Source organism: Phyllobates terribilis, unplaced genomic scaffold, assembly GCF_046119375.1.
Source record: "Phyllobates terribilis strain yellow unplaced genomic scaffold, ASM4611937v1 Scaffold_10__3_contigs__length_209671492, whole genome shotgun sequence".
Classification (NCBI taxonomy): Eukaryota; Metazoa; Chordata; class Amphibia; order Anura; family Dendrobatidae; genus Phyllobates; species Phyllobates terribilis.
The window spans coordinates 18,621,169-18,646,931 of record NW_027362770.1 but is presented as its reverse complement, the minus strand read 5'-3'; the positions used below and the strand labels follow the sequence as shown (position 1 = coordinate 18,646,931).

General features: G+C 44.2%; 1 protein-coding gene across 5 annotated transcripts in view; it reads left to right on the top strand.

Moving 5' to 3' along the window:
• DOCK2 (dedicator of cytokinesis 2) overlaps positions 1–25,763 on the top strand; it is a 1,661,574-nt gene that overhangs the window by 174,193 nt on the left and 1,461,618 nt on the right. For all 5 annotated transcript variants that reach the window (XM_073649510.1, XM_073649507.1, XM_073649509.1 and 2 more), the window contains exons 4-5: positions 4,275–4,330; positions 23,021–23,117. In XM_073649510.1, the coding sequence (XP_073505611.1) occupies positions 4,275–4,330; positions 23,021–23,117 (153 nt within the window). The remainder of the gene's footprint in view (positions 1–4,274; positions 4,331–23,020; positions 23,118–25,763) is intronic.

Below are 25,763 nucleotides of genomic sequence, written 5' to 3'. Positions count from 1 at the left end.
TTGCATGGCACCCAATCCCACATCCTGGTATGCATGGCTCCCTCATCCCCAATCATGGTATATATGGCCCCCTTATCCCTATCCTGGTATGCATGGCACTCCTCATCCCCCAATCCTGGTATGCATGGCACCCCATCCCTTATTCTGGTATGCATGGTACCCCTCATCCCTATCCTGGTATGCATGGTACCCTTCATCCCTATTCAGGTATGCATGTACCACATCCCACATCCTGGCATGCATGGTACCCCCGCATTTCTATCCTGGTATGCATGGTACCCTTCATCCCTATTCTGGTATGCATCTACCCCATCTCACATCCTGGTATGCATGGCACCCATCATCCCTATTCTGGTATGCATGGTCCCTTCACCCCTCAATCCTGGTATGCATGGCACCCCTTCATGCCTATCCCTGGTATGGATGGTCTCCTCACCCCCAACCCTGGTATATGTGGTACCCCTCATCCTGGTATGCATGGCACCCTATTCCTCATCCTGGTATGCATGCCCCCCCTCACCCCCTAATCTTGGTATGCATGGTCCCCTCACACCCCAATTCTTGTATGCATGGTACCCCCTCAACCCTATCCTGGGATGCATGGTACCCCCTCATCCCTATTCTGGTAAGCATGGTCCCATCACCCCCAATCCTGGTATGCATGGTCCCATCACCTCCAATCCTGGTATGCATGGTACCTCCTCATCCCTATCCTGGTATGCATGGTCCCCTCACCCCTCAATCCTGTTATGCATGGCACCCCTCACTCACCAATCCTGGTATGTATGGCACCCCTCATCCCCAATGCTGATATGCATGGCACCCCTCATCCCCAATGCTGGTATGCATGGCACCCCTCACCCCCCAATGCTGGTATGCATGGCACCCCTCACCCCCCAATCCTGGTATGCATGGTACCACTCACCCCCCAATCCTGGTATGTATGGCACCCCTCACACCCCAATCATTGTATGCATGGTCCTCTCACACCCCAATACTGGTATGTATGGCACTCCTCACCCCCCAATCCTAGTATGCATGATCCCCTCACCCCCTAATCCTGGTATGTATGACACCCCTCATCCCTATCATGCTGCACACATACAAAAAATTTAACACTTATACTCACCTTTCTTCCCTGTGCTCCAGCGCTGTGTCCTGTTCTGCCGGAGGCCGGGGGAGGAGAGCGGCGCCGGAGTATGTGCATGACCATACCGCGCTGTCCGGCACCATTTAGCTGAAGATACACTGCAAATTTGTCTTCAGTAAAGTGGCGCCGGATAGCGCTATGCGCATGCCCAGATTCCGACGCCTTCACTCCTGCCCCGGTCTCCGGCGAGAAGAGAGCTGCCGCAGCAACGCTCCTCCCGTTCAGGTAAGTATGTAAGTATGGCGTTGGAGATCACGGTATGCGTTCAGTATCTACGCATACCGCGATCTCCGGCGCCATACACACTCCTCTTACCTGTAACAGCTCCATGCGTTCTTCTGTCTGGAGCCAGACTGCGCAGGTGTGTCACGCTTGCGCAGTCTATAAAGGCTTCAGACAGAGGAACTCAACTCCGGTTATATTATAGATTTGCTGAGTTCAGCAACTGAGCTCAGGGAAGTGAGTGAAGTGAGTTGTTGATGTGACATCATCACTGCAACCGAAACACCAAGATTCGAGTAGTGGATGAGAGCTAGCGTTAGACCTTAGGGGTGTAACTGTTCTGCTTGATATTTGAGGTATTTGGGTCCACTTCATATAAAGTTGAAAATCCCTTTATATAAATGGGTGAACTGCAGTATTAAGAAAGGTTGTCAAATCTTAGAGTGATTTACTTTCACTGATCAAATATATGTTGGCACAGTGCAGAGATGTTTGAAATGATATTTTTAAACCAAGACCTGTAATGATGTCAATGGCATCCTTAGCATATACAGGAAATACATTTAATCATAATCACAGGAAGCGATTCTTTACTGTGCAAGCATTAAGACTATGGAATGCAACACTCAGATACGTGGAAAATCTTTATTTTTATCCACATTTTTCAGTCCATAGTGCAAATATTGACATTTTGGTCAATTAGTCCTTCATCAGATATACACTAAAATTAAGTACAATACAATGAATTAAACAAATTAAAATATAAATCATGACATACAAATATTTATGTAACAAGAGTATGCAGATTTGGTAAAATAACCAGATGACTAACATGTCCATATCTAAATTTAGAGAAAAGGTTTCATTTTTATTCATAAAGTATAGACAATAATAAAATGAACATGATATTGTGATAATCAGGTAACCTCAGAGGATGTCTGGCTAAGTTTTGAGGTAAATAGGAAGCTCACTAGGAGCAAAGACAGAAGGAGAATAACTTAACATGGTGCAAATGGAGGACTAACAAGTGAACCAACAGGTTATCACATGATAAGGTCTATACTTAGGCTGTGCGCCCACATAGTGTTTTTCAAGCGTTTATGCTGCGGAATTTCCGAAGCGGAAACGCTTGTAAAACGCTAGGTAATCCGCACCCCATGGTCCCCAAGGGGATTCCGCATGTTCTATGCACATGCTGCGGATTTTTCCGCAGCGTTTATGCAGCGTACAAAAATCCGCAGCATGTCATTTAATTTTGCGGAAGCGCAGCGGAACTCCCGCCATTGACTTGCATTGAGACGCATAGAAACCGCAACTGTACATTTTTACAAGCGGCTTCTATGCGTCTCTATGTGCAGATGGTACCAGTTCTGGAGGAGAGGAGACTCTCATCCAGACCTGGGTACCATTGTACCTGTAAAAAAAGAATAAAATAACAAATAAAGTTTATACTCACCTTTCCGAAGGCTTCTCTCTGAATGCGGGCATCGCTGAAGGACCTGCGGTGACGTCACAGCCATGTGACCGCAGGCCCTTCACCGCTCTGTCTCGCGATATGCCGGCAGCCGGGAACCAGCCAGGAAGCAGCGCTGCAGCCACGCCGGGGCCTCGGGGGTGAGTATAGCTTTATTTGTTTTAATTTTTACGGTTCACACTGTATAAATCCATGCTGTTTGCATGGATTTATACAGTGTGACCTAGTTGTCAAGCACTTTCCAAGTGATGCTATCGCCTGGAAAGCGCTTGTCAATCTGCATGCGGAAACGCATGTGAATCTGCATGTGGATCCGCATGTATTCTGCAGGAAAAACGCATGCACAATCCGCATGCGTTTTTTCTGCCAGGGAGATGCAGAAATGCTGCAGAAATTTTCTGCTTCATTTCTGCATCGTGGGCACATAGCCTTACAGTATATCTTATATTGCATGTTTCATATTAAGTTTGATAGGTGAAACACGATATACAGTATTTGTTATACAGAGAGAGAGTTAAAAGTTGGAGTGTGATTGATTGAGCGTGTGAACAGGTGTCTTTTATACAGGTAACAAGTTCAAACAGGTGCAATAAATACAGGTAATGAGTGCAGAGTAGGAGGGTTTCTTAAGGGGAATCTGTCACCCCCTGGCACTTATCAGACGTCTACAGTATTATGGGCATACAGGTGATAGAAATGTGAATCTATACTTACCTGTAGACCCATATTAGAGGTCTTGTTGCAGAGAAATTTCTTTTTATTCTTTCCTGTTTTTGATGCTTCCAGTCCACGGGATGAGAAGAAATCCCCACCTCCTGTTTGAATTAAAATATTTCCCCCCTCCCCTGCTCGTCACAGTGCCCTGTGTCGTGCCGTTCCTGTGGCCGGATCCCGTGCCTGCGCAATTTACCTTGTATGTAAGGCACAGCAATTCCTGCTGTCTGTGTGTCCTTGTGGAGCAGGGTTCTTGTGCGCAGGTGCCTGCAAGGCTCAGTGCTTCGCCTTGTTAAGGGTAGTATATGCATTAATTGAACAGTCCAGGCAGTTCTTAAGTTCCAGGAACTAGACTGAATTAAACCAATCTCCAAAACAGTGGGGAGCTATTAATTTAAAGTGGTTAGTAAAATTTACAAAAGGCTCATGGGAATGTTTCACTGTGGAACATGCTGGATTTAACACATCGGCTGCTATTGTCTTGGAGCAAGGTATAACAGTGCAAATTCATGGGACTGGTGCAGTTCATACTTTGACAGATTGGATCATGGGCAAGAAATAAACAGGTAGTTTAGTGTTATGGATGATTGATATACAGTATGTACATGATATCTGTGACATGTGATACACAGGCATTACAAAACATGCTATCCTGTGAATGGGTTGTAATGTATTCTTATGGTTATAATTCAGTGTTGCTCTTATTTCCTACAGGGAATATTTCCTAAATCATTTATCCACATCAAGGAGGTTACAAATCAAATGAAAAGGTATGATTGCACTTTTATTTTTCTGATCATTGCACATGATCTGCTCAGAACATAATTGCTATATTTTAGGAGTAGTTGTTTGTGCACTACATGATTATATTAAATATCAGAAAAATTTCTGTAAAGAAATAATATTTAAGCCTTAAATCTTACCTTACTAATGTTTGTTTCAATTGCTTTATCTTGCAAGCATGATTGTCAGTGTTTTAATTGTCATAATATACAGTTATATGAAAAAGTTTGGGCACCCCTATTAATCTTAAGCTTAATGTTTTATAAAAATTGGTGTTTTTGCAACAGTTATTTCAGTTTGATATATGTAATAACTGTTGGACACAGTAATGTTTCTGCCTTGAAATGAGGTTTATTGTACTAACAGAAAATGTGCAATCTGCATTCAAACAAAATTTGACAGGTGCATAAGTATGGGCACCTCACCAGAAAAGTGACATTAATATTTAGTAGATCCTCCTTTTGCAAAAATAACAGCCTCTAGTCGCTTCCTGTAGCTTTTAATGAGTTCCTGGATCCTGGATGAAGGTATTTTTGACCATTCCTCTTTACAAAACAATTCCAGTTCAGTTAAGTTTGATGGTCGCCGAGCATGGACAGCCCTCTTCAAATGATCCCACAGATGTTCAATGATATTCAGGTCTGGGGACTGGGATGGCCATTCCAGAACATTGTAATTGTTCCTCTGCATGAATGCCTGAGTAGATTTGGAGCGGTGTTTTGGATCATTGTCTTGCTGAAAGATCCATCCCCTGCGTAACTTCAACTTTATCACTGATTCTTGAACATTATTGTCCAGAATCTGCTGATACTGAGTGGAATCCATGCGTCCCTCAACTTTAACAAGATTCCCGGTGCCGGCATTGGCCACACAGCCCCAAAGCATGATGGAACCTCCACCAAATTTTACTGTGGGTAGCAAGTGTTTTTCTTGGAATGCTGTGTTTTTTGCCGCCATGCATAACGCCTTTTTGTATGACCAAACAACTCAATCTTGGTTTCATCAGTCCACAGGACCTTCTTCCAAAAAGAAATTGGCTTCCCCAAATGTGCTTTTGCATACCTCAGCCGACTCTGTTTGTGGCGTGCTTGCAGAAACGGCTTCTTTCGCATCACTCTCCCATACAGCTTCTCCTTGTGCAAAGTGCGTTGTATAGTTGACCGATGCGCAGTGACACCATGTGCAGCAAGTTGATGCTGCAGCTCTCTGGAGGTGGTCTGAGGATTGTCCTTGACTGATCTCACCATTCTTCTTCTCTGCCTTTCTGATGTTTTTCTTGGCCTGCCACTTCTGGCCTTAACAACAACTGTCCCTGTGTTCTTCCATTTCCTTACTATGTTCCTCACAGTAGAAACTGACAGGTTAAATCTCTGAGACAGCTTTTTGTATCCTTCCCCTGAACAACTATGTTGAATATTCTTTGTTTTCAGATCATTTGACAGTTGTTTTGAGGAGCCCATGATGCCACTCTTCAGAGCAGATTCAAACTGGAGAACAACTTGCAAGTGGCCACTTTAAGTAGCTTTTCTCATGATTGCACACACCTGGCTATGAAGTTCAAAGCTCAATGAGGTTACAAAACCAAAAAAAGTGCTTTAGTAAGTCAGTAAAAAGTAGGTAGGAGTATTTAAAACAAGAAAATGATAAGGGTGCCCATACTTATGCACCTGTCAAATTTTGTTTGAATGCAGATTGCACATTTTCTGTTAGTGCAATAAACCTCATTTCTGTGTCCAACAGTTATTACATATATCAAACTGAAATAGCTGTTGCAAAAACACCAATTTTTATAAAACATTAAGCTTAAGATTAATAGTGGTGCCCAAACTTTTTCATATGACTGTATTTGCAGTTTCACAGAGGGAATATTTGGGGTCGGCTTTTTTTTACATTTGAGATGTTTGTACTCTGTTACTTTTAGATCTGAAGCTAAAAATTAAAGATTATAGTAAAAATGTTATCAGTCTGACAGGTCACCCTTTAAAAAAATGATGTGGGTGTGGCATCACGGACCACGTTCACCCTGGTGGTGGAGGATGAGGAGAAGGAGGAGGACAAGAGCAAATAGCTAAAATCAGGAAGCGTATACCCATGTGTGGGTGTGAAAAGGTCCATGGGAATACTCCTCCCAAGAAAAGACACTGGATCTGAGTTTATGTTACACTGCCATCATTCAGTGGTGTTGAGAAGTCTGGCCCAATCCAGCCCTTGTTCATTTTTATAAGAGTCAGCCTGTCAGCATTTTCAGTTGACAGGCGTATGCGCTTATCAGTCATAATTCCACCGGCGGCACTAAAAACACGCTCTGATAAAACGCTAGCGGCGGCGCAGGCCAGGACCTCCAAGGCGTAGAGAGCCAGTTCATTCCACGTGTCCAGCTTGGATACCCAATAATTATAAGGCACAGAGGAATCATGGAGGACTTTGGTACGGTCGGCACGGTACTCCCTAAGCATCTTCCCAAGCTTTGCACTCTTTGTGAGAGTATCCCGCACCTCAGGGCCTATGCGATGAGAGGGGCTGAAAAAACTCTCCAAGAATTTTGAAAGTGTTCCCCTGCCTCGGCTGGATTGGAGTTGTGTTTCTCTCGGCTGTACTCCTAGGTTGTCCAACGATCTGTGACCTCTGCCGCCAGCATTTTCAGATAGGATTTTTTTTTAATAGTTCCGCATCAAGGACCTTCTGGTACTGACCCATTTTTGTAGACCTGTCCGCCTCAGAAATAAGAGATATAAAATTCTCCTTGTAGCGTGGGTCTAGAAGAGTCACAAACCAGTAATGACTGTCACCCAAAATTTTGAGAACGCGGTGGTCATGGGAAAGGCAGCGTAACATAAACTCAGCCATGTGTGCCACACTGCTAACAGGCAAGACTTCCGTGTCCTCACCAAGAGGATGAATGATCATGCTCTCCTCCCTGTCCTCAGGTCATCCACGCTAAATAGATGGTATGACAGTTGTGCAGGTAGTACCGTCTATAGCGCATGAAACTAGCTCCTGTTCTTCCTCCTCCTCCTCCTCTTCCTAATTGTCACCCAGTCCACGTTGGGATGAGATGAAGCTGGGCTGTGTGTAATCACCCTGTATGGTTCCTTGCTCCATCTCATCGTGCTCCGCCTGCAATGCATCCTCTTTGATTGAGAGCAGAGAGCATTTCAGAGGACAGAGAAGCGAGATGGTGGCGCCAATTATGGTGTCATTGCCGCTCACCATCTTGGTGGAGTCCTCAAAGTTTTGCAGGATGGTGCAGATGTCTGACATCCATGTCCACTCCTGAGGTCTAATTTGTGGAGTCTGAACTGAATATTGACCGCCTTGTTGATGCTGGTAGTCAACAACTGCCCTATTCTGCTCACAAATATGCAATGTAGAGTTCCAATGCATGGGGACATCACACACCAGTCTGTGAGCAAGATGCTGCTAACGCTGCTGAAGCACGGCAACGGAGGCGGAAGCTGTAGTTTACTTTCTAAGATGGGCACACAGGCGGTGTACTTTGACAAGCAGATCCGGGTAGGTTTTGAGAAACCGCTGAATCATGAGGTTAAGCACATGGGCCAGGCATGGTACATGTGTGAGCTCGCCTCAGAGCTGCCACCAGGTTTCGGCCATTGTCACACACGACCATGCCTGGCTGTGGGTTCAGTGGTGGCAGCCACAGATCTGCCTGCTCTTTCAGAGCTGTCCACAACTCTTCAGCATTCTGCGGTTTGTCTCCTAAGCATATTAGCTTCAACACAGCCTGTTGCCTCTTGGCTGAGACAGTGTTGCACTGCTTCCAGCTTGTGACTGATGTGGTCATTTCGGAGATGGAGGCTGAAGAGGAGGATGAGGCTGAGGAGGATGAGGTGCAGGAGCTGTAGACTGTGGGAGCAACCCTGATTGACGTAGGGCCTGCAATCCTTGGCGTCGGGAGGATATGTTCCTTTCCAAGTTCTAACTGGGTCCCGACTTCCACTATGTTAACCCAGTGTGCTGTCAGCGAGATGTACCTTCCCTGCCCACAAGCACTTGTCCATGTGTTCGTGGTTAGGTGGACTTTCCCTGTAACTGCATTGTTGAGGGCATGGCTAATGTGGTGGGACATGTGCTTGTGTAATGCGGGGACGAAACACCAGGAGAAATAGTGGCGGCTGAGGACCGAGTACCGAGGGACGGCCGCCGCCATCAGGTTGCGGAAAGCTTCCATCTCCACGAGCCTAAAAGGCAACATTTTGAGCTCCAGCAGTCACAAAATATGTGAATAGTGTGGCCTGTGTGGCGTTGGCTGTGTATTTGCGCTTGCATTCCAAGGACTGGGATATGGACAACTGAACGCTGCGCTGGGACAAGGACGTGCTTGCTAATGGTGCTAGTTGAGAGTGTGCAACAACAGGTGCAGGGCAGGAGGCATCTTCCCATGCACTATGGACAGAGGATTGGCATGCACACACATCAGCGGAAGAAGCAGTGGTGTCACCCGCAGACACTGTTCCTGGACCCTGGGGCTCGGCTCACAAACTCGGGTGCTTTGCTGCCATGTGCCTGATCATGCTGGTGGTGGTCATGCTGGTAGTTTTGCTACCCCTGCTGATGCTGGCCTGGCGCTGGTGCTAATGGCCTTTTTAGGGTTATCGGCAGAGTCTTTAAAAAACAACCAGACTCGGGAAGACCTAACAGTTGTACTGGCAACTTCCTTCGTGTTGGTGTTACGGGGAACGGTTGCCCGCCTTCTGTCTGTGGCCACCACACTTCTTATTCCTACCTGTTGGGGTGCTCCGCCTCACTCCCCCTGTGTGCTGCTGTCCTCGCTCTGCATGTCCTCTTGCCAGGTTGGGTCAGTTACTATATCATCCACAACCTCGTCTTCCACTTCCGCACCCTGGTCCTCCTCCTGACTTTCTGGCAATTGTGTCTCATCATCGTCCACCTCTTGTGACACTTTCCCAACGTCGCTTTCGTGTGTCTGTGGCTGCTAAAACATTTGGGCATCGCTACATGCGATCTCCTCTTGCCCCGCTTCAAGTGGACCAGGTGAGATGCCCAAATCTACACATGGAAAAGTAAACAGCTCTTCGGAGTGTCCAATTGTGGGATCAGTTGTCTCTGGGCACTTGGCATGGTGGGAGGAAGGAGGATTAGGGTGAGAAACATGCGGTTCAGACTCACGGCTACTGAGACTTGACTGTGTTGAAGAAAGGGTGGTGGTGGTGTCTAAGTGACTGGAAGCACTGTCTGCTATCCAACCAATAACCTTTTCACACTGCTCTGTGTTCAATAGTGGTGTTCTGCGGTCCCCTATTAATTGGGACAGGAAGGTCGAGTGAGAAGATGTGGGTGTTTGTTTGTTGTGGCACAATTTCAGCTTGCCCATGGCCTCGGCCTCTGGATGCACCATCACATCCAGTTCCCTGTCCCTTGCCACGTGCCTTGCCTATTTTGAATGGATGACAATATCTTTCACGCTCACTACAAATGGCTGAATTTGGAGCGCAATTATATGTGATCCCTGTGATGGACAAATCACAGTTTTAAATAGCTGGCCCTTTAGGTAACTATTTTTAACAGCGCCAACCTCGTGTCAATAAGTTGGCTGACACACTGCAACAAAATTTCAATAGAGGCCAGAAATGGCAATATTTTCAGTGCAATTATATGTGATCCGTGTGAAGGACAAGCCACAGTTTTAAATAGCTGGATTTTTAGCGCTATAATATGGAAACGACCTGGCTGTATTCTGCAGTGCCAACAAGCAAATGGCGCAGAAAAACGGTGTTCTCTGGATTGCTTTTTAAGCAAATAATCAGGATTAAGATAAAAAAAAAAATATTCCTGGCACCTGATACATAGGGCTATTTCTACAAATATCTGTAAAAGCACCAGCAGACAGAACTGGAATGGACCCTCTTGCTATGTGCACTGCAGTCTGCTATATACCCTGCCTGCCTATATACACTGCCTGCCTGATATCTCTACAGCTTGATTAGTCCTCAGAAGGACTGTTAGTTGAGATGGATATGTGTCTCTAATATAGTATGGTATACCTACACTAACTAGAAACAAGCAAATCTCTCCCTTTCTCAGCAGCAGCTCTCCCTACACTGTCTGATTCTAGAGTGACTGTGACGAGCATGGCGGCGCCTGGTCTGATATAGATCTGATGACACTGTGCTGCCAGCCAATCACTGTAATGTCACAACTAACATGACTGCGGCATTACAGTGTGTGGCAGACAATCCCTGCATGTTGATTGGTGCTCTAAAGTGTGCCAAATATGCAGGGAGGGGACCCGAGCTCCTGCCAAGAAACCCTGAAAATACTCGGCGAGTTCCGAGCAACTTGAGCAGTGAGATGCTCAGGCGAGCACCGAGCAGTAGTGAACATGTTCACTCATCACTAGTGACAATGTATTGATGTGGGACTAGGTTGAACGTCTGAAAAGTATGTTAAGCATGTACCCCATGACACCCACCTTACCGACAATGTTAGCCTTGCTGACTTTGGACAGAGAGGCCCGACCGACGGTCATGGTCAGGCACCCACAGGACCATGATACGGTAGATAAGGTGATCAAGATTTTAGAGAACATGCATGGTTACACGACCGATTTAGGTAATTTACGCACTCGCCTCTTCCGTTGGGTCCAAAGAGAGGGGGAGACAGTTACTCAATATGTGAACACTCTGCAGGAAGTGACGGCAAAGATCACCAAGAAAAATGGTGATAAATATGTAGGAGTAGGCGCCCTGGATGAAGTATTGAGAGTTCAGTTGGTTGCAGGTCTGAGAGACCATTATCTGAGGCAGGCCCTGAAGGAATGCCTGCATTATAATCCTAACATGAGCTTCCTCGAGGTCAGAGCAGAAGCTACAGTCCAAGAGCAAGAATCCCCCGACTGTGGCAGGTATTGTCCAAAGCTGGGAAGTTACCGCCTTGGGGGTGCTCAATACTGAACCAGACTGGGCCTGTGAATTACGGCAAGAAATGCGAGAAATTACAGGAGAACTACGGAGCATAAAAAAGGCAATTGCTGATACTGTAGAATCGAATCCCATACCCCGGGGTGATTTATGGCAGGAAATGCGAGAAATTAAAGGAGAGATACTGAACATAAGAAAAACCCATGCAGCTGCCCTGGAATCTCATCCCCTCTCCGGGGATGAAGAACAGTTACAGGTGGGGTATCCCTCTCCTGGAGGACCGCAATACAGACCGAAGCGCCCACCAGGCAGGCTCAGAAATGAGTGTTGAACCTGTGGAAAAATGGGACACATGTCGAGGAGTTTCCCTATGCGAGACAGCTAACGACGAAGAGTTGCCCATTCTTGCAACCATCATGCCTGCTGGAGAGAGGGCTGCACCCGGAGGAGTTGGTCCTTGGTGAGGAATGCCTGCATCCATAGGATGGAGTGAAGAGAGAAGGTCCGACCATTGCAGAGTGACCACAGAGAACGGACAGGGACCTTGAGGAAACAGAATGGTGAGCCGAGAAACTCACCCACAGCAAGGCAGAGCTGTGGCACGGGACGCCAAAAAGTGAGGGAGACAGCGTCATTTTCCTGCAGGGAGGTGGCTGCAGTTCCCTGGAGCATAGAAGCAACTCGAGTGGAGCCGGTGTGCGCCACAGAAGTTTAAGATGATGGCAGCCCCAGAGGAGAGGCGGAGGTAGGACTCATGCCTGGAGCACAATCAAGTGTTGGGGACACCATACTAACGCAGCTGAAGGAGGTACCGTGTACAAAGGTATCATGCTATGTTCTGGATGGCCTTGGGGCTAGAGAAACCCGAGGCCTGGTGGTGAAGTGCCATCCACTGACTTAGTGGAAGAGGTCACTGAGTCTCATGGAGAAGAGCCAGACGTCAAACTTCCGCATGAGGTACCTGAATTTCTGAGTACTCCTGCAAGAAAATTCAAGAGGATTCTCGAAGGACTCAGCATATCCACGCTGGCGTCCTGCCCATGAGGTATGCACAGAATGATTTCTTCTGGCAAAACGTAGTGCAAGAGAGTCAGGAATGAGCATGAAAACTGTGGGCATATTGCCCGCCTCTGAAGAACATTAAGGTTCATAAAGACTCTTCTCGCCCGAGGACTTGGTGAGTTTATAAAGAGTGGAGGAATGTAGTGAGATGGACAAGAGAAACTAAGTAACTGTAAGCAAACACCACCCTCTGCTGGAAGAAACTGAAACTAAAAGTAAACAAAGAAATGTGCTAGCAGGAACCAAATGTTCCTAGCAGTTTTTGCAGGGGGAGAGACTATTGTGTACTGGACCTGATCATGTGACTCAGAGAGTTTTCTGGGTATAAAGGCCCTGTGTACCAGATTGCAGGGGCTTTTGGCGCCAAGTGAGCGAGTGAGTGGAGTAGACGTGCTCCAGAGGGACAGCAGAGCCCAGCGCTACAGGCCTCAGCCGGAGGGCTGCGCTGCACCAGAGATGGACATCGCCTGAGAGGCTCCACACTCCTCACAAAAGCCCCCCTGAGCCCTGCGTATGTTGGTCAGAGTCAGGACCTCCGCCCCACACTGTGTAAGTTCCCGGGGTCCGATGCCGCCTGTCAAGAGCTAAGGTCGTGACCCCCTTCCCCAAGCATGAGAGACTACCATCGACGGTCAAGCCAAGAAGAGCCAAGAGAGGACCGTGACAGGAAAGATGTGAAAGCAGCAGTGGAGGAACCAAGCAAGTGAACAGAGCCATCACTTACAACTCTCACCTACTGTACAGGGGACAGTTGGGATTAAGATCTCAAGTTGGGTGGGGGCCGTTTGGTGCATGGGAGGCTAAACGGGATCTGATAGACTTGATCTGGAAGAGACTTGCGGCCTAGCGGAAAGAACCGGTGACCCCTCGCTAGGGCCATATAAAGAGAACTCACGTGGTGTCTCCCATGACTGGGTGCATCACACTGTTGCAAAGTACTGTACAGTTATTCACTGAAATATGTCTCATTGTTGTTCCAAGTTGCTGCTCTACTCTTGCTACTCACCCCTGACGTCACTGCATTCGGGGTCTTCTATCCTTGGATTACGATATCGGAGAGAGTGAGACACAGGACAAGATGTACTTGTCAGCAAGCTCTAAACTTTATTACAAAGCATAGGGTTTATATACACCCTGAAGGCAGGAAACGGATTTACCATATATGGTTCGATTATACAATTTAGCACACAAAGACTGATTTCTATTCTCGTGATGCCTATGCTTGTGTTGAAACATTCAATCGGACATATTTAATTAGACACATTAAATGAGATACATTCTGATGACTACGTTAGTCTCTATTGATACAAGGAAGGAACATTTCCGCTGCTGCTATTTTGACCTAAAATAACTGTCAGACTTATACAGCATAGATGGGGTCTTTGAACTTTAAGGGGCCTCATTTTCTGCTATAACACCCCCTTTGTAGAACAGTTGTTATAGATATAAAGTGGCTATATCAACTCCTGACTGTTCTCGTCTTGGGTCTCTGTGCATTGCATTCCGACACTTGCACTAAAGTTACTCACCTTGTTTTGCCTCCCACTCCTGAGAAAAAATACAGACTGAATACTGACCAAATACTGATAGTGAGGCCGTGGCCTAAATGTGAGAGTACCAGAAAGCACTGCATAAGTCAAGAAAACTGAGGAAACAAATGTGTGCAAGTACAAAAACAAGTATTACAATAGCTAAAACATAATGAGCTTTATTACATACAAGTCGGAAAAACAACGGGTATAGATAATCCCAGCAATACAAACAAAAGGTATTTAAGATTGCTGGATGAGCAATTGTGGGAGTCCCAATAGTGTAAGAAATACCATTATAATTATTTTTGTCCTTGCACACATTTTTTTTCTTGGTTTTCTTATCTTTTTCTATGTATAAAATGGCAGTAGGCATTCTATGACAATTTGCATGGATTAAATATCAATTTGTTCAAATCAGTGTGGCACCCCCCTACATCTCTTCTCTCATTTCTGTTTATCGGCCTATCCGTTCTCTATGCTCTGCAAGCGACTTTCGACTAACATCCGCACTAATCAGTACCTAATAAGTCTCCATCAAACTCCACTGAACCCAAAAGCATTACAAATACTGAATGGTGATGAGCCCATGCAGCCTTTATCTATTCCTCATCCCATCAAGATGGGTGGACCATCATTGTAAATAAGCCCCTGTCCTTTGTGTCATCCCCACCTTATTGTAGATTGTAAGCTCTTACGAGCAGGTTCATCATTTTTTTGCTTTAATTATTGTACAGTATTACCTTTAACTATGTTACTTATGACTGTTGTATATGAACCTCTGAATTGTAAAGCACTGCGGAATATGTTGGCGCTATATAAATGAAGATTATTATTATTATTATTATTATAAATGTACCAGCACTTGCAAATTTTAGAAAATTCAACATGAATTCAATTCACATGAAATTGATTTGCTTATCTATAATCTGCAAGCTTTTCTGCAGCCCCTAAAGCAAAATATTTTTTTGAAATCCTACCACAAGAATAAATTACACTGCTCAAAAAAATAAAGGGAACACTCAAATAACACATCCTAGATCTGAATGAATGAAATATTCTCATTGAATACTTTGTTCTGTACAAAGTTGAATGTGCTGACAACAAAATCACACAAAAATCATCAATAGAAACAAATTTATTAATCAATGGAGGCCTGGATTTGGAGTCACCCCCAAAATTAAAGTGGAAAAACACACTACAGGCTAATCCAACTTTGATGTAATGTCCTTAAAACAAGTCAAAATGAGGCTCAGTATTGTGTGTGGCCTCCACGTGCTTGTATGACCTCCCTACAATGCCTGGGCATGCTCCTGATGAGTTTGTGGATGGTCTCCTGTGGGATATCCTCCCAGACCTGGACTAAAGCATCTGCCAACTCCTGGACAGTCTGTGGTGCAATGTGACGTTGGTGGATGGAGCGAGACATGATGTCCCAGATGTGCTCAATCGGATTCAGGTCTGGGGAACGGGTGGGCTAGTCCATAGCTTCAATGCCTTCATGTTGCAGGAACTGCTGACACACTCCAGCCACGTGAGGTCTGGCATTGTCCTGCATTAGGAGGAACCCAGGGCCAACCGCACCATCATATGGTCTCACAAGGGGTCTGAGGATCTAATCTCTGTACCTAATGGCAGTCAGGCTACCTCTGGTGAGCACATGTGACTTCTAGTCTGTTTCGGCCACCTTGGTGGCTGAGTTCCCAGGCTCGTTCCTGTATCTTGTTCCTGGTTCAGTTCCAGTCTGAACTGTCTCCTAGCCTGTTATCTGTTTGTCTCTATGTCCGATCCTTCCCTTTTCCTGCAGTGTCTGAACCTGCACCTAACTCCAACTCGTTGTCTCTGTACTTCTGTTTGTGAGTTTTGTGTCCACTCGCTACTTCATTGTAAGTACCTTGTGTGTATCTGGTTCTGCTTGTCCTGTTTCCCTCATCCATATCTACCTCCTGTGTTCTAACTATCTTCCTGTATTTTCCAGTCTGTTCCATGTGAACAGAGCCCTGTCCTGTCTGCCTGCACCTTCTGCTCTGTTCTGCTCTGCTCATCCACTGCTCCTGCGGTTTCGCTCTGCTCTGCTTGTCCACCGCATCTGAGGTTTCGCTCTGCTTGTTCACCGCACCTGCGGTTTCGCTTTGCTCTGCTTGTTCACCACACCTGCGGTTTCGCTCTGCTCTGCTTGTTCACCGCACCTGCGGTTTCGCTCTGCTCTGCTTGTTCACCGCACCAGCGGTTTTGCTCCGCTCTGCTTGTCCACCGCACCTGCAGTTTTGCTCCACTCTGCTTGTCCACCGCACCTGTAGTTCCCCTGTGCACTGCTTGTTCACTGCACCTGCGGTTTTGCTCCTCTCTGCTTGTCCACCACACCTGCGGTTTCTCTCTGATCTGATTGTACACCGCACCTGTGGTTTCGCTCCACTCTGCTTTTTCACTGCACCAGCGGTTTTGTTCTGCTCTGCTTGTTCACCGCACCTGCAGTTTCGATCTGCTCTGCTTGTACACCGCACCTGCGGCTTCGCTCTGAGCTGCTTGTTCACCGCATCTGCGGTTTCGCTCTGCTCTGCTTGTTCACCGCATCTGCGGTTTTGTTCTTCTTGTCCAACGCACCTGCGATTTTTCTCTGCTCTGCCCTGCTTGTCCTCCATGCCTGTGGTTCTGCTCTGCTAGTCCACCGCACCCGCAGATCTGTTCCTGTATCCCAGTCTGTACTGGTCCCTATCTAGCCTGCATTCATACCTGCCAGTATCTGCCTGTCTGCATACCAGCCGTGCCTGCCAGTACCCACCTGTCTGCATACCAGCCGTGCCTGCCAGTACCCATCTGTCTGCATACCAGCTGTGCCTGCCCGTTCCTGCATTCCCCGGTGTGGGTCAACAGCTGTGACCGGGGTCTGACCTGGAGTAGCACCTGGTCCCTCTGCTCGGTTCTTCCCTGGTTCACGGAGTCGACTGAGCCGCCGTGCGACCTTGGTCGGACCGAGTTGATACTTAGTCTCGCCCCTCCAGACACTCCTCAGTTCATGGTCCAGTGGGATCACTAACCACACTCACGCCAGTCAGTCCGGGCATGAGCGCAACACACATGCACATTTGTGGCTGTAAAATAATACTTCCTTCTGTATTATTTTTCTCTATCGAGGACTTCGCAAAGTATCAATATCAAGATTTTCTTATAAGAAAATGTACTGATTTATTCTTGGATTGTTCATTAAGAAGAATCAGATTGCAGCAGGTACATACAATAATTAGATAGTTACAGAGTGATTGTCCATAATTAGCTTAATTGTTGAGATTCACCCATCTTTCCCTGGAATCCAGCACATGTGTCCAGGTAAAGAACATGTTTCCTGGGGTTTACACACGGATCCTTGTCTTGTGTCCTGTGGAATGGCAAGCAAGGGGGGTCCTTTCTCTAGCATGGGCTTTTATAGCACCTGTTATTTTGTATATGGTAGTGAACTAAAAATACACACACAAATAGCGCATGTCATCTAGACACCCTTAGCGTGAGGCTGATGCAATCTTGTGCAATGTATAGAACTCAGAATTAAGAATAAAATGAATATCCATAATTAATATTTAACAATAATTAAGAATAAAATGAATATCTGTAATTAATATTTAACAGTGGCCTGCTGGAGGTCATTTTGCAGGGCTCTGGCAGTGCTCCTCCTGTTCCTCCTTCCACAAAGGCGGAGGTAGCGGTCCTGCTGCTGGGTTGTTGCCCTCCTACGGCCCCCTCCATGTCTCCTAGTGTACTGGCCTGTCTCCTGGTAGCGCCTCCAGCCTCTATACACTACGCTGACAGACACAGCAAACCTTCTTGCCACAGCTCGCATTGATGTGCCATCCTGGATGAGCTGCACTGCCTGAGCAACTTCTGTGGGTTGTAGAGTCCGTCTCATGCTACTACGAGTGTGAAAGCACAACCAACATTCAAAAGTGACCAAAACATCAGCCAGAAAGCATTGGTACTGAGATGTGGTCTGTGGTCCCCACCTACATAACCACTCCTTTATTGAGGGTGTCTTGATAATTGCCAATAATTTCCATCTATTGTCTATTCCATTTGCACAACAGCACAACAGCATGTGAAATTGATTATCAATCAGTGCTGCTTCCTAAGTGGACAGTTTGATTTCACAGAAGTTTGATTTACTTGGAGTTATATTCTGTTGTTTAAGTGTTTCCTTTATTTTTTGAGCAGTGTATATTTCCTTGTTAATCACTCTGCCCATTCTTACTTGGCAGATAGCCAAAGGGTGAGTTTTAACCCTTTCACGCCATGGCCATTTTTTTTTTTTGTTGTTGTTGTTTTTCCTCCCCTTATTCCAAGAGCCATAGATTTTTATTTTCCATCAATATAGCCGTATGAGGGCTTGGTTTTTGTGGGACGAGTTGTACTTTTCAATGACATCATTGATTTTACCACATAATGTACTGGAAAATGGGAAAAAAATTCCAATTCCAAAAAAGTGCAATTCCACAATTATTTTTTAGGTTATTTATTTACAATGTTCACTAAATGGTAAAACTGACATGGTAATATACTTCCCCAGGTCAGCATGAGTATGCAGATACCAAACATGTATAGTTTATTTTTTATTTAAATGGTGAAAAAAATTGAGAAGTTTGTATGAAAAAAGTTTTCCAAGACCTGTAGCGTTTTCATTCTTTGAGATCTGGGGATGAGTAATGGCTTATTTTTTGTGCCCTGAGCTGACATTTTTATTCATTCAACTTTTTTGATACAATGTTTTGATCCCCTGTTATTGCATTTTATTTCAGTGTTGCGGTGGCCAGAAAACCATAATTCTGGCGTTTCTCTTTTTTTCTCTCGTTACGCTGTTTACCAATCTGATTCATTTTATATTTTCATAGATCAGACTTTTCTGAACCCAGTGATACCAAATATGTCGGACATTTATGAACCCAGTGATACCAAATATGTGTATTTTTTTCATATTTTTAAAAGCTTTTTTTTCTTTATTTTTTTCTTCAAATAATAGTCCTCTTTGAAGGGTCCTCTTACATCAGCACTGCTATGTATAGCAAAAATCACGATCTCCTATGAATCTCAAAGGAGACAAAATATATTTAAAAACTGACTAGCCGAATCCTTCTAAGCTCTATGTAGAAACAGGAAATCTATTTTTCCTGCATTACTCATGAGTCACTGCAAAAGTCCTTGGCAGAGGGGAGGAGGGAGCAACTAGGTCAGGAGTTGGAAGAAGGGAATGACTGTTGCAGGGAAAATAGACTTCCTGATCCTAGAAAAAGCAAAGAAAAGATAAGAATTTACTGGGTAGAAAGGCGAAATAAGCAATTGTAAGTGTAATCTGACCCCTGGCGATAGTCGTGTATGTGGTCTACCATTTCAACGTTGGGGTCACCTACAGAGAATTTTGTGTTTTTCGGGGGGGGAGGGGTTTGCGACATTATACCTTGATCTGCTGCTTCCATCGAGGGTTCCTTTTCACTTAGTGCAGTTCTGCTGTCATTAACAGTTTCATTCAATAATCATAAACAATGTCTATTTTATATTCGGCCAAACTGGTAAACAAGGGATGACAGGTTGTACATGCTCCTTCTCCTTCTCCATCTTCCACACAATGCACCAGCTCCATTCTGAAAGTTACAGTCTGCGTTTTGCTCCTGGCAACAGGTACCTCAGGGGGCATGGGGAGATGTTGTAATTGCTTGCGTTTTTTTAGAGATAAGGTTATTCAGGTCCACGCGCTACGTACTGATCCCAACACTCGGAGCCTTTAGCTAAGACATTCCTAGGGGCTTCTCCTGCTTTTAGTACTCAAAGCCGGGCGCTACATTTTTCCTCAGGTTCCCCTTTTCCGCTGTACCATACTTTTCTCAGACTTTTAAGCTTTTCCTCCTTGCAAGGGTCCCCAAATGCCTGTGCTGTCCTGCCGTCTCTGTAACTAGCTTCTTACATGCTGAGCCTTGTAGTTCCTCCCACGCTGAACCTGTATCCTGCTGTCTCCACCTTCTCTGCACACTGCCTGCTCCACACTCTGCCCAATGAACACCAACTAACTATTTGCTGGATCTAGTCTCGCTTGTACCCAGTCACCCCTCTCTGGCTGACTAGGGGTTAACACTGTCACTCATGAACACTGTATCCTGCAGTGAAAGGGAAATCTGAACAAGGGGAAGACAGTCACCTCTGGTGGCCGGTGCAGACAACATAGCAGGTACATAATTTTATACACAAATAACTTTTAGGAACTTGACAGAGCTCCTGTTCACCCTCTCACATAAGTACACAGTGCAGTCAACGTTCCAAAATTACCACCACCAAAATTACAGGTAAACAATTAGGAAGGGGAAAAGAAGGGAAAAGGGTGTGAGTAAAAGTGAAATTCTTTATTAAATAATTATATTATAACCTAGTAAATCATACATCTCATTAGGGATGCATAATGGATCATGATTATATAAATGGAGTCATGATACACTAAATTCCTGATAGAGTCAGGCAGTAAATCAAATTATTAGTAAAATAAGCCCCTAGCCAATGTCCCTTATAATTGATGGCTGGGTTTATGCTTACAAAATACATACCATAGATTATATCAAAAGTGTGCTGAATTGTACTAGTATCCTCAGCCAGGAGAGATTTTATTAAATAAAGGCTCATATGGCCAGTGTGAATTCAATAGTAAAAAATTATCCTAGCCCATTGGATACACTCCCAATATTATATATCAAGTGACTTCAAAAGTGTGACAGGTCTAGTATATATAAGTATAATGAGCCCTTGTACAGAGGTTATCAGGGCACACTATTATTCCTATCACACAATCTGTGTGATGGATCCTTAATAAATCTACTCGCAGGTCCAATAAAGCTGTCGGCAGTGAAATAACTCCGGCAATATACAGCTTAGGAACACAAGCGGCTCAGCTATGGGATGTATGATTTACTAGGTTTTAATATAAATATTTAATAAAGAATTTCACTTTTACTTACACCCTTTTCCCTTCTTTTCCCTTTCCTAATTGTTTATAAGTACACAGTGCTATATAATATGATTGCAATATATTAAGAGGATAAAAACATGATGGGAGTGCTGTCTGGATATGCCTACATACCCAATAATTGACCAAAAAGAAAAACGTGTTAGGAACTGGAAAACTGCTGGAACCAGGTAAGTATTGCAAAGGCAGATGAGTGGGATCAGTGATGGTGAGTATGACTACTTAGACTTAATGAATAAATATATATATACAGTGCCTACAAGTAGTATTCAACCCCCTGCAGATTTAGCTGGTTTGATAAGATGCAAATAAGTTAGAGCCTTCAAACTGCAAACGAGAGTAGGATTTATGAACAGAAGCATAAATCTTACAAACTAAAAAGTTATGTTGCTCAGTTGAATTTTATTAAATTTTAAACATAAAAGTGTGGGTCAATTATTATACAACCCCTATGTTTAATATTTTGTGGAATAACCCTTGTTTGCAATTACAGCTAATAATTGTCTTTTATAAGACCTGATCAGGCCGGCACAGGTCTGTGGAGTTATCTTGGCCCACTCCTCCATGCAGATCTTCTCCAAGTTATCTCGGTTCTTTGGGTGTCTCATGTGGACTTTATTCTTGAGCTCCTTCCACAAGTTTTCAATTGGGTTAAGGTCAGGAGACTGACTAGGCCACTCCAACACCTTGACTTTTTCCCTCTTGAACCAGGCCTTGGTTTTCTTGGCTGTGTGCTTTGGGTCGTTGTCTTGTTGGAAGATGAAATTACGACCCATCTTAAGATCCTTGATGGAGGAGCGGAGGTTCTTGGCCAAAATCTCCAGGTAGGCCGTGCTATCCATCTTCCCATGGATGCGGACCAGATGGCCAGGCCCCTTGGCAGAGAAACAGCCCCACAGCATGATGCTGCCACCACCATGCTTGACTGTAGGGATGGTATTCTTGGGGTCGTATGCAGTGCCATCCAGTCTCCAAACGTCACGTGTGTGGTTGGCACCAAAGATCTCGATCTTGGTCTCATCAGACCATAGAACCTTGAACTAGTCTGTCTCAGAGTCCTCCAAGTGATCATGAGCAAACTGTAGACGAGCCTTGACATGACGCTTTGAAAGTAAAGGTACCTTACGGGCTCGTCTGGAACGGAGACCATTGCGGTGGAGTAGGTTACTTATGGTATTGACTGAAACCAATGTCCCCACTGCCATGAGATCTTCCCGGAGCTCCTTCCTTGTTGTCCTTGAGTTAGCCTTGACTCTTCGGACAAGCCTGGCCTCGGCACGGGAGGACACTTTCAAAGGCTGTCCAGGCCGTGGAAGGCTAACAGTAGTTCCATAAGCCTTCCACTTACGGATGATGCTCCCAACAGTGGAGACAGGTAGGCCCAACTCCTTGGAAAGGGTTTTGTACCCCTTGCCAGCCTTGTGACCCTCCACGATCTTGTCTCTGATGGCCTTGGAATGCTCCTTTGTCTTTCCCATGTTGACCATGTCTGAGTGCTGTTCACAAGTTTGGGGAGGGTCTTAAATAGTCAGAAAAGGCTGGCAAAAGAGATCTTTAATCCACACATGTGAAGCTCATTATTCTTGGTGCCTGAACTACTTCTTAATACTTTAGGGGGACCAAACAGAATTCTTGTGGTTTGAGGGGTTGAATAATAAATGACACTCTGAATTAACTTTTAACGTTTTAAAAAAAAACAAAAAAAACAAACAAAAACAAAAGTTGCTGCAGTGCATTTCCCACTTCCAGGCTGATCTACAGTACAAATGTCACAATGCCAAGTTAATTCCGCATGTGTCAACCAGCAAAATCTGCAGGGGGTTGAATACTACTTGTAGGCACTATATATATATATATATATATATATATATATATATATATATATACATATATACAGAGTCCTATTCAGAATAACTATCATCGCCTGGATTTTGTTCTGCTACTGAACACAAAGCAGGTCTCTTTCTGCTGAAAGTCACTTACAATCAGTTATAGGTTTGGAAAGCAGCTTTTCTGAGCTCCTATTATACATTTAAAATAATTATTTTCTCTTACTTGAGACAGGATATAATCTAAGCAAGATACCGGGGATTCTTTTGTATTATTTATTTATTTTGCTTATTTTAAATAGTTACCCTCCAGCCTATTTCTCTTAAAATGAGCCTTGTATATTTATTGTATGTTATTTTCTTTTAGAAATATTGAAAACATAGTTCCTACTGAGATTCCTTTGGTGCATGAAGTTACAACTACTTTACGTGAATGGGGAAATATTTTTAAACAGTTGTACATGGTAAGACACACTTTTGATTGGTATTGTGAATGAAATAAAATGCACAGGTTTATTCACATGCAGTGATCATCACTATTCATATTATTTTGATGTTTTTCATTGGGCTTTGTTCATATTAAGTTTATGAACTACTTTAAACAGAACTGCTAGGAATACTTCAGGAGAACTCATTGAAAGTATAGCTATTCCAAATGTAGTTCATGCACACTTAGGCCTTGTTCAGATATCTGTGATTTGTTTCACAGGTAAAACATGTACCCTTTATAGTCTATGTGGCATGACATTTATGTGTTTTTTTTGCAAAGTTATCTGCAAAAAGTCACAGTGAAATGTTAATTTTTGACCTGAATCACGAATCAAAATTACCTATACAAGTGTATGGTTCCTTGAATATCGCAGACAACAAATAAATGGTCACAGTGTGAAAACCCGTGTGCTGTCCATAAGTAGCATTGTAATGAATAGGATTAGCTTTGTAATTTATTTATTTATTCTTTCACCAATGGAAAAAACTGAGGAAACGCACAGACCAAACTGATAAAACTCGGATCCAAAATTCTGCAGTTCGAACTGTGATTTTCACAGTATGGACTGACAGTCTGAAATAGTAAATTCTGAATGTCTGATTCTCAAATGAGTCTTCTGTTGAGCCTATTCAAAGGGACTGTGAAAAACTAAGAGCATAGGGACACAAAATGTATTAAACTCAAATGTAAAACTTGTCCAATTTACATTGAAGAAGCAGACAAGTCCTAATATGTGATATGTCGAGACTTTGGCTTTAATTATTGATTATGTGCTTGACTTATTTTTTATGTAAACTGTATTTACTGTATACTGTGTTTGTGTAAATATATAGAGATAGATATTTTTTTTTAAACCCAATTCTCACAGTTATACATTATGACAACTTTTGTGTCAGGGTTGCATGCTTACATACTCCTCCCTGTTTTACTGGATATTTATTTTTATTTATTTATTTTACTCACTTATATAGCGCCATTACTTCCACAGCGCTTCATAGACAGTATCGGCACTGTCCCCATTGGGGCTCACAATCTCCATTCCCTATCAGTATGTCTTTGGAGTGTGGGAGGAAACTGGAGAACCTGGAGGAAATCCACGCAAACACGGACAGAACATAAAAACATATCATAACATTCATTTTATATTTATCTGTTTTTTCTCTTGTTTTGCACATACTAATGTAGGCCTTCATAAACTACAAGGTTGTACATGCTGCAGTTGATACTTTCTGAAATTTTTTTAAGTGAGCAAAAAATTGCAGTCATTCCTTGCTATAAAAATGACCTTTATCACAAAACCTCCACAAAATTGCATGCTTACTAGTGTTGAGCGAGCATGCTCGACACTGCTCGGTACTCGCCCAAGCATCTCACTACTCGGGATGTTCGGCGAGCACCGAGCATTTCCGGGTTACTCGGGCGGGAGCTCGGGTCTCCGCCCTGCACGTTTGGCGTTCTTTACAGAGCCAATGAACATGCAGGGATTGCCAGCCAGTCACCGTAATGCCGCAGCCATGTTGGTTGTGGGCATTACAGTGATTGGCTGGCCACACAGCGTCACCTTGAGTATTTAAAACCGGGCGCCTTCATCTTGGAAACAGTCGCTCCAGATCAGACAGTGTAGGGAGAGTGCTGCTGAGCTAGGGAGAGATTTATACTGCGAAATAGGTAGTGTAGGGTCTCTAAAGCCTGCAAAATCAAACAAACAGTCCTTCTGAGGACTAATATCCATCCCAGATATCAGGCAGGCAGGCTGTATAGGAGAAGCAATGGTTATACCAACAAACACTGCATTACAGTCCTGTGTTCTGCATCTCAAATTGCTAGACTTAGCCCCCGGTCTCAGGAGCCAGGAAAAATCCTTTTTTTTTCATCTAAATCCTGTTTTTTTTATTCCCTCAGTCAGACTGTACAAATACCAATCTTATTAACCTTTTGGTATTCCCCCCCACCAAAAAAAAAAAAAAAAAATTGAGTGTGTCTGTAAGTGTCCAGACACAAATATATCTGTTTAAAAGAGTCTAGTTTCGGCCAGATAACTAGAACTGTGGTTTTGCAGTTCCACGGTTCAAATCTCTGTATTATCCACTTTTTTGCCTTTTTTTCCATAAAAAAAAACACTGACTGACTATTCAGACACATATATATCTGTTTAAAAGATTCTGGTGTAGGCCAGAGAACTAGAACTGTGGTTTTCCTCTTCCACGGTTCAAATCTGGGTGTAAGCCACCTTTTTGCCTTTTTTATATATATAAAAAAAAAACAGTTTCAGTGTCTCGCTGACTGTTCAGACACAAATATATCTGTTTTAAAGATTGTGGTGTAGGCCAGAGAAATAGAACTGTGGTTTTCCTCTTCCACGGTTCTAATCTCCTTTTTATTACCCTTTTGCCATTGATAGTGCGAGTGTAAGCTATATTACTTCATTTACAATGGGCAAGGCGCGTGGTAAGGGACGTGGAACTGAACGTTCTGGTGATGATGCATGCAGAGGACGGGGCCGTGGCCAAGGTGAAAATGTGCTACAACCAACAGCCACATCTTCTCGCTTCCAGTTGTTGACCGAATTGCTAGGGAAGCACACAACAACTCCAGTATTGCTAACTGATTAGTGTGAACA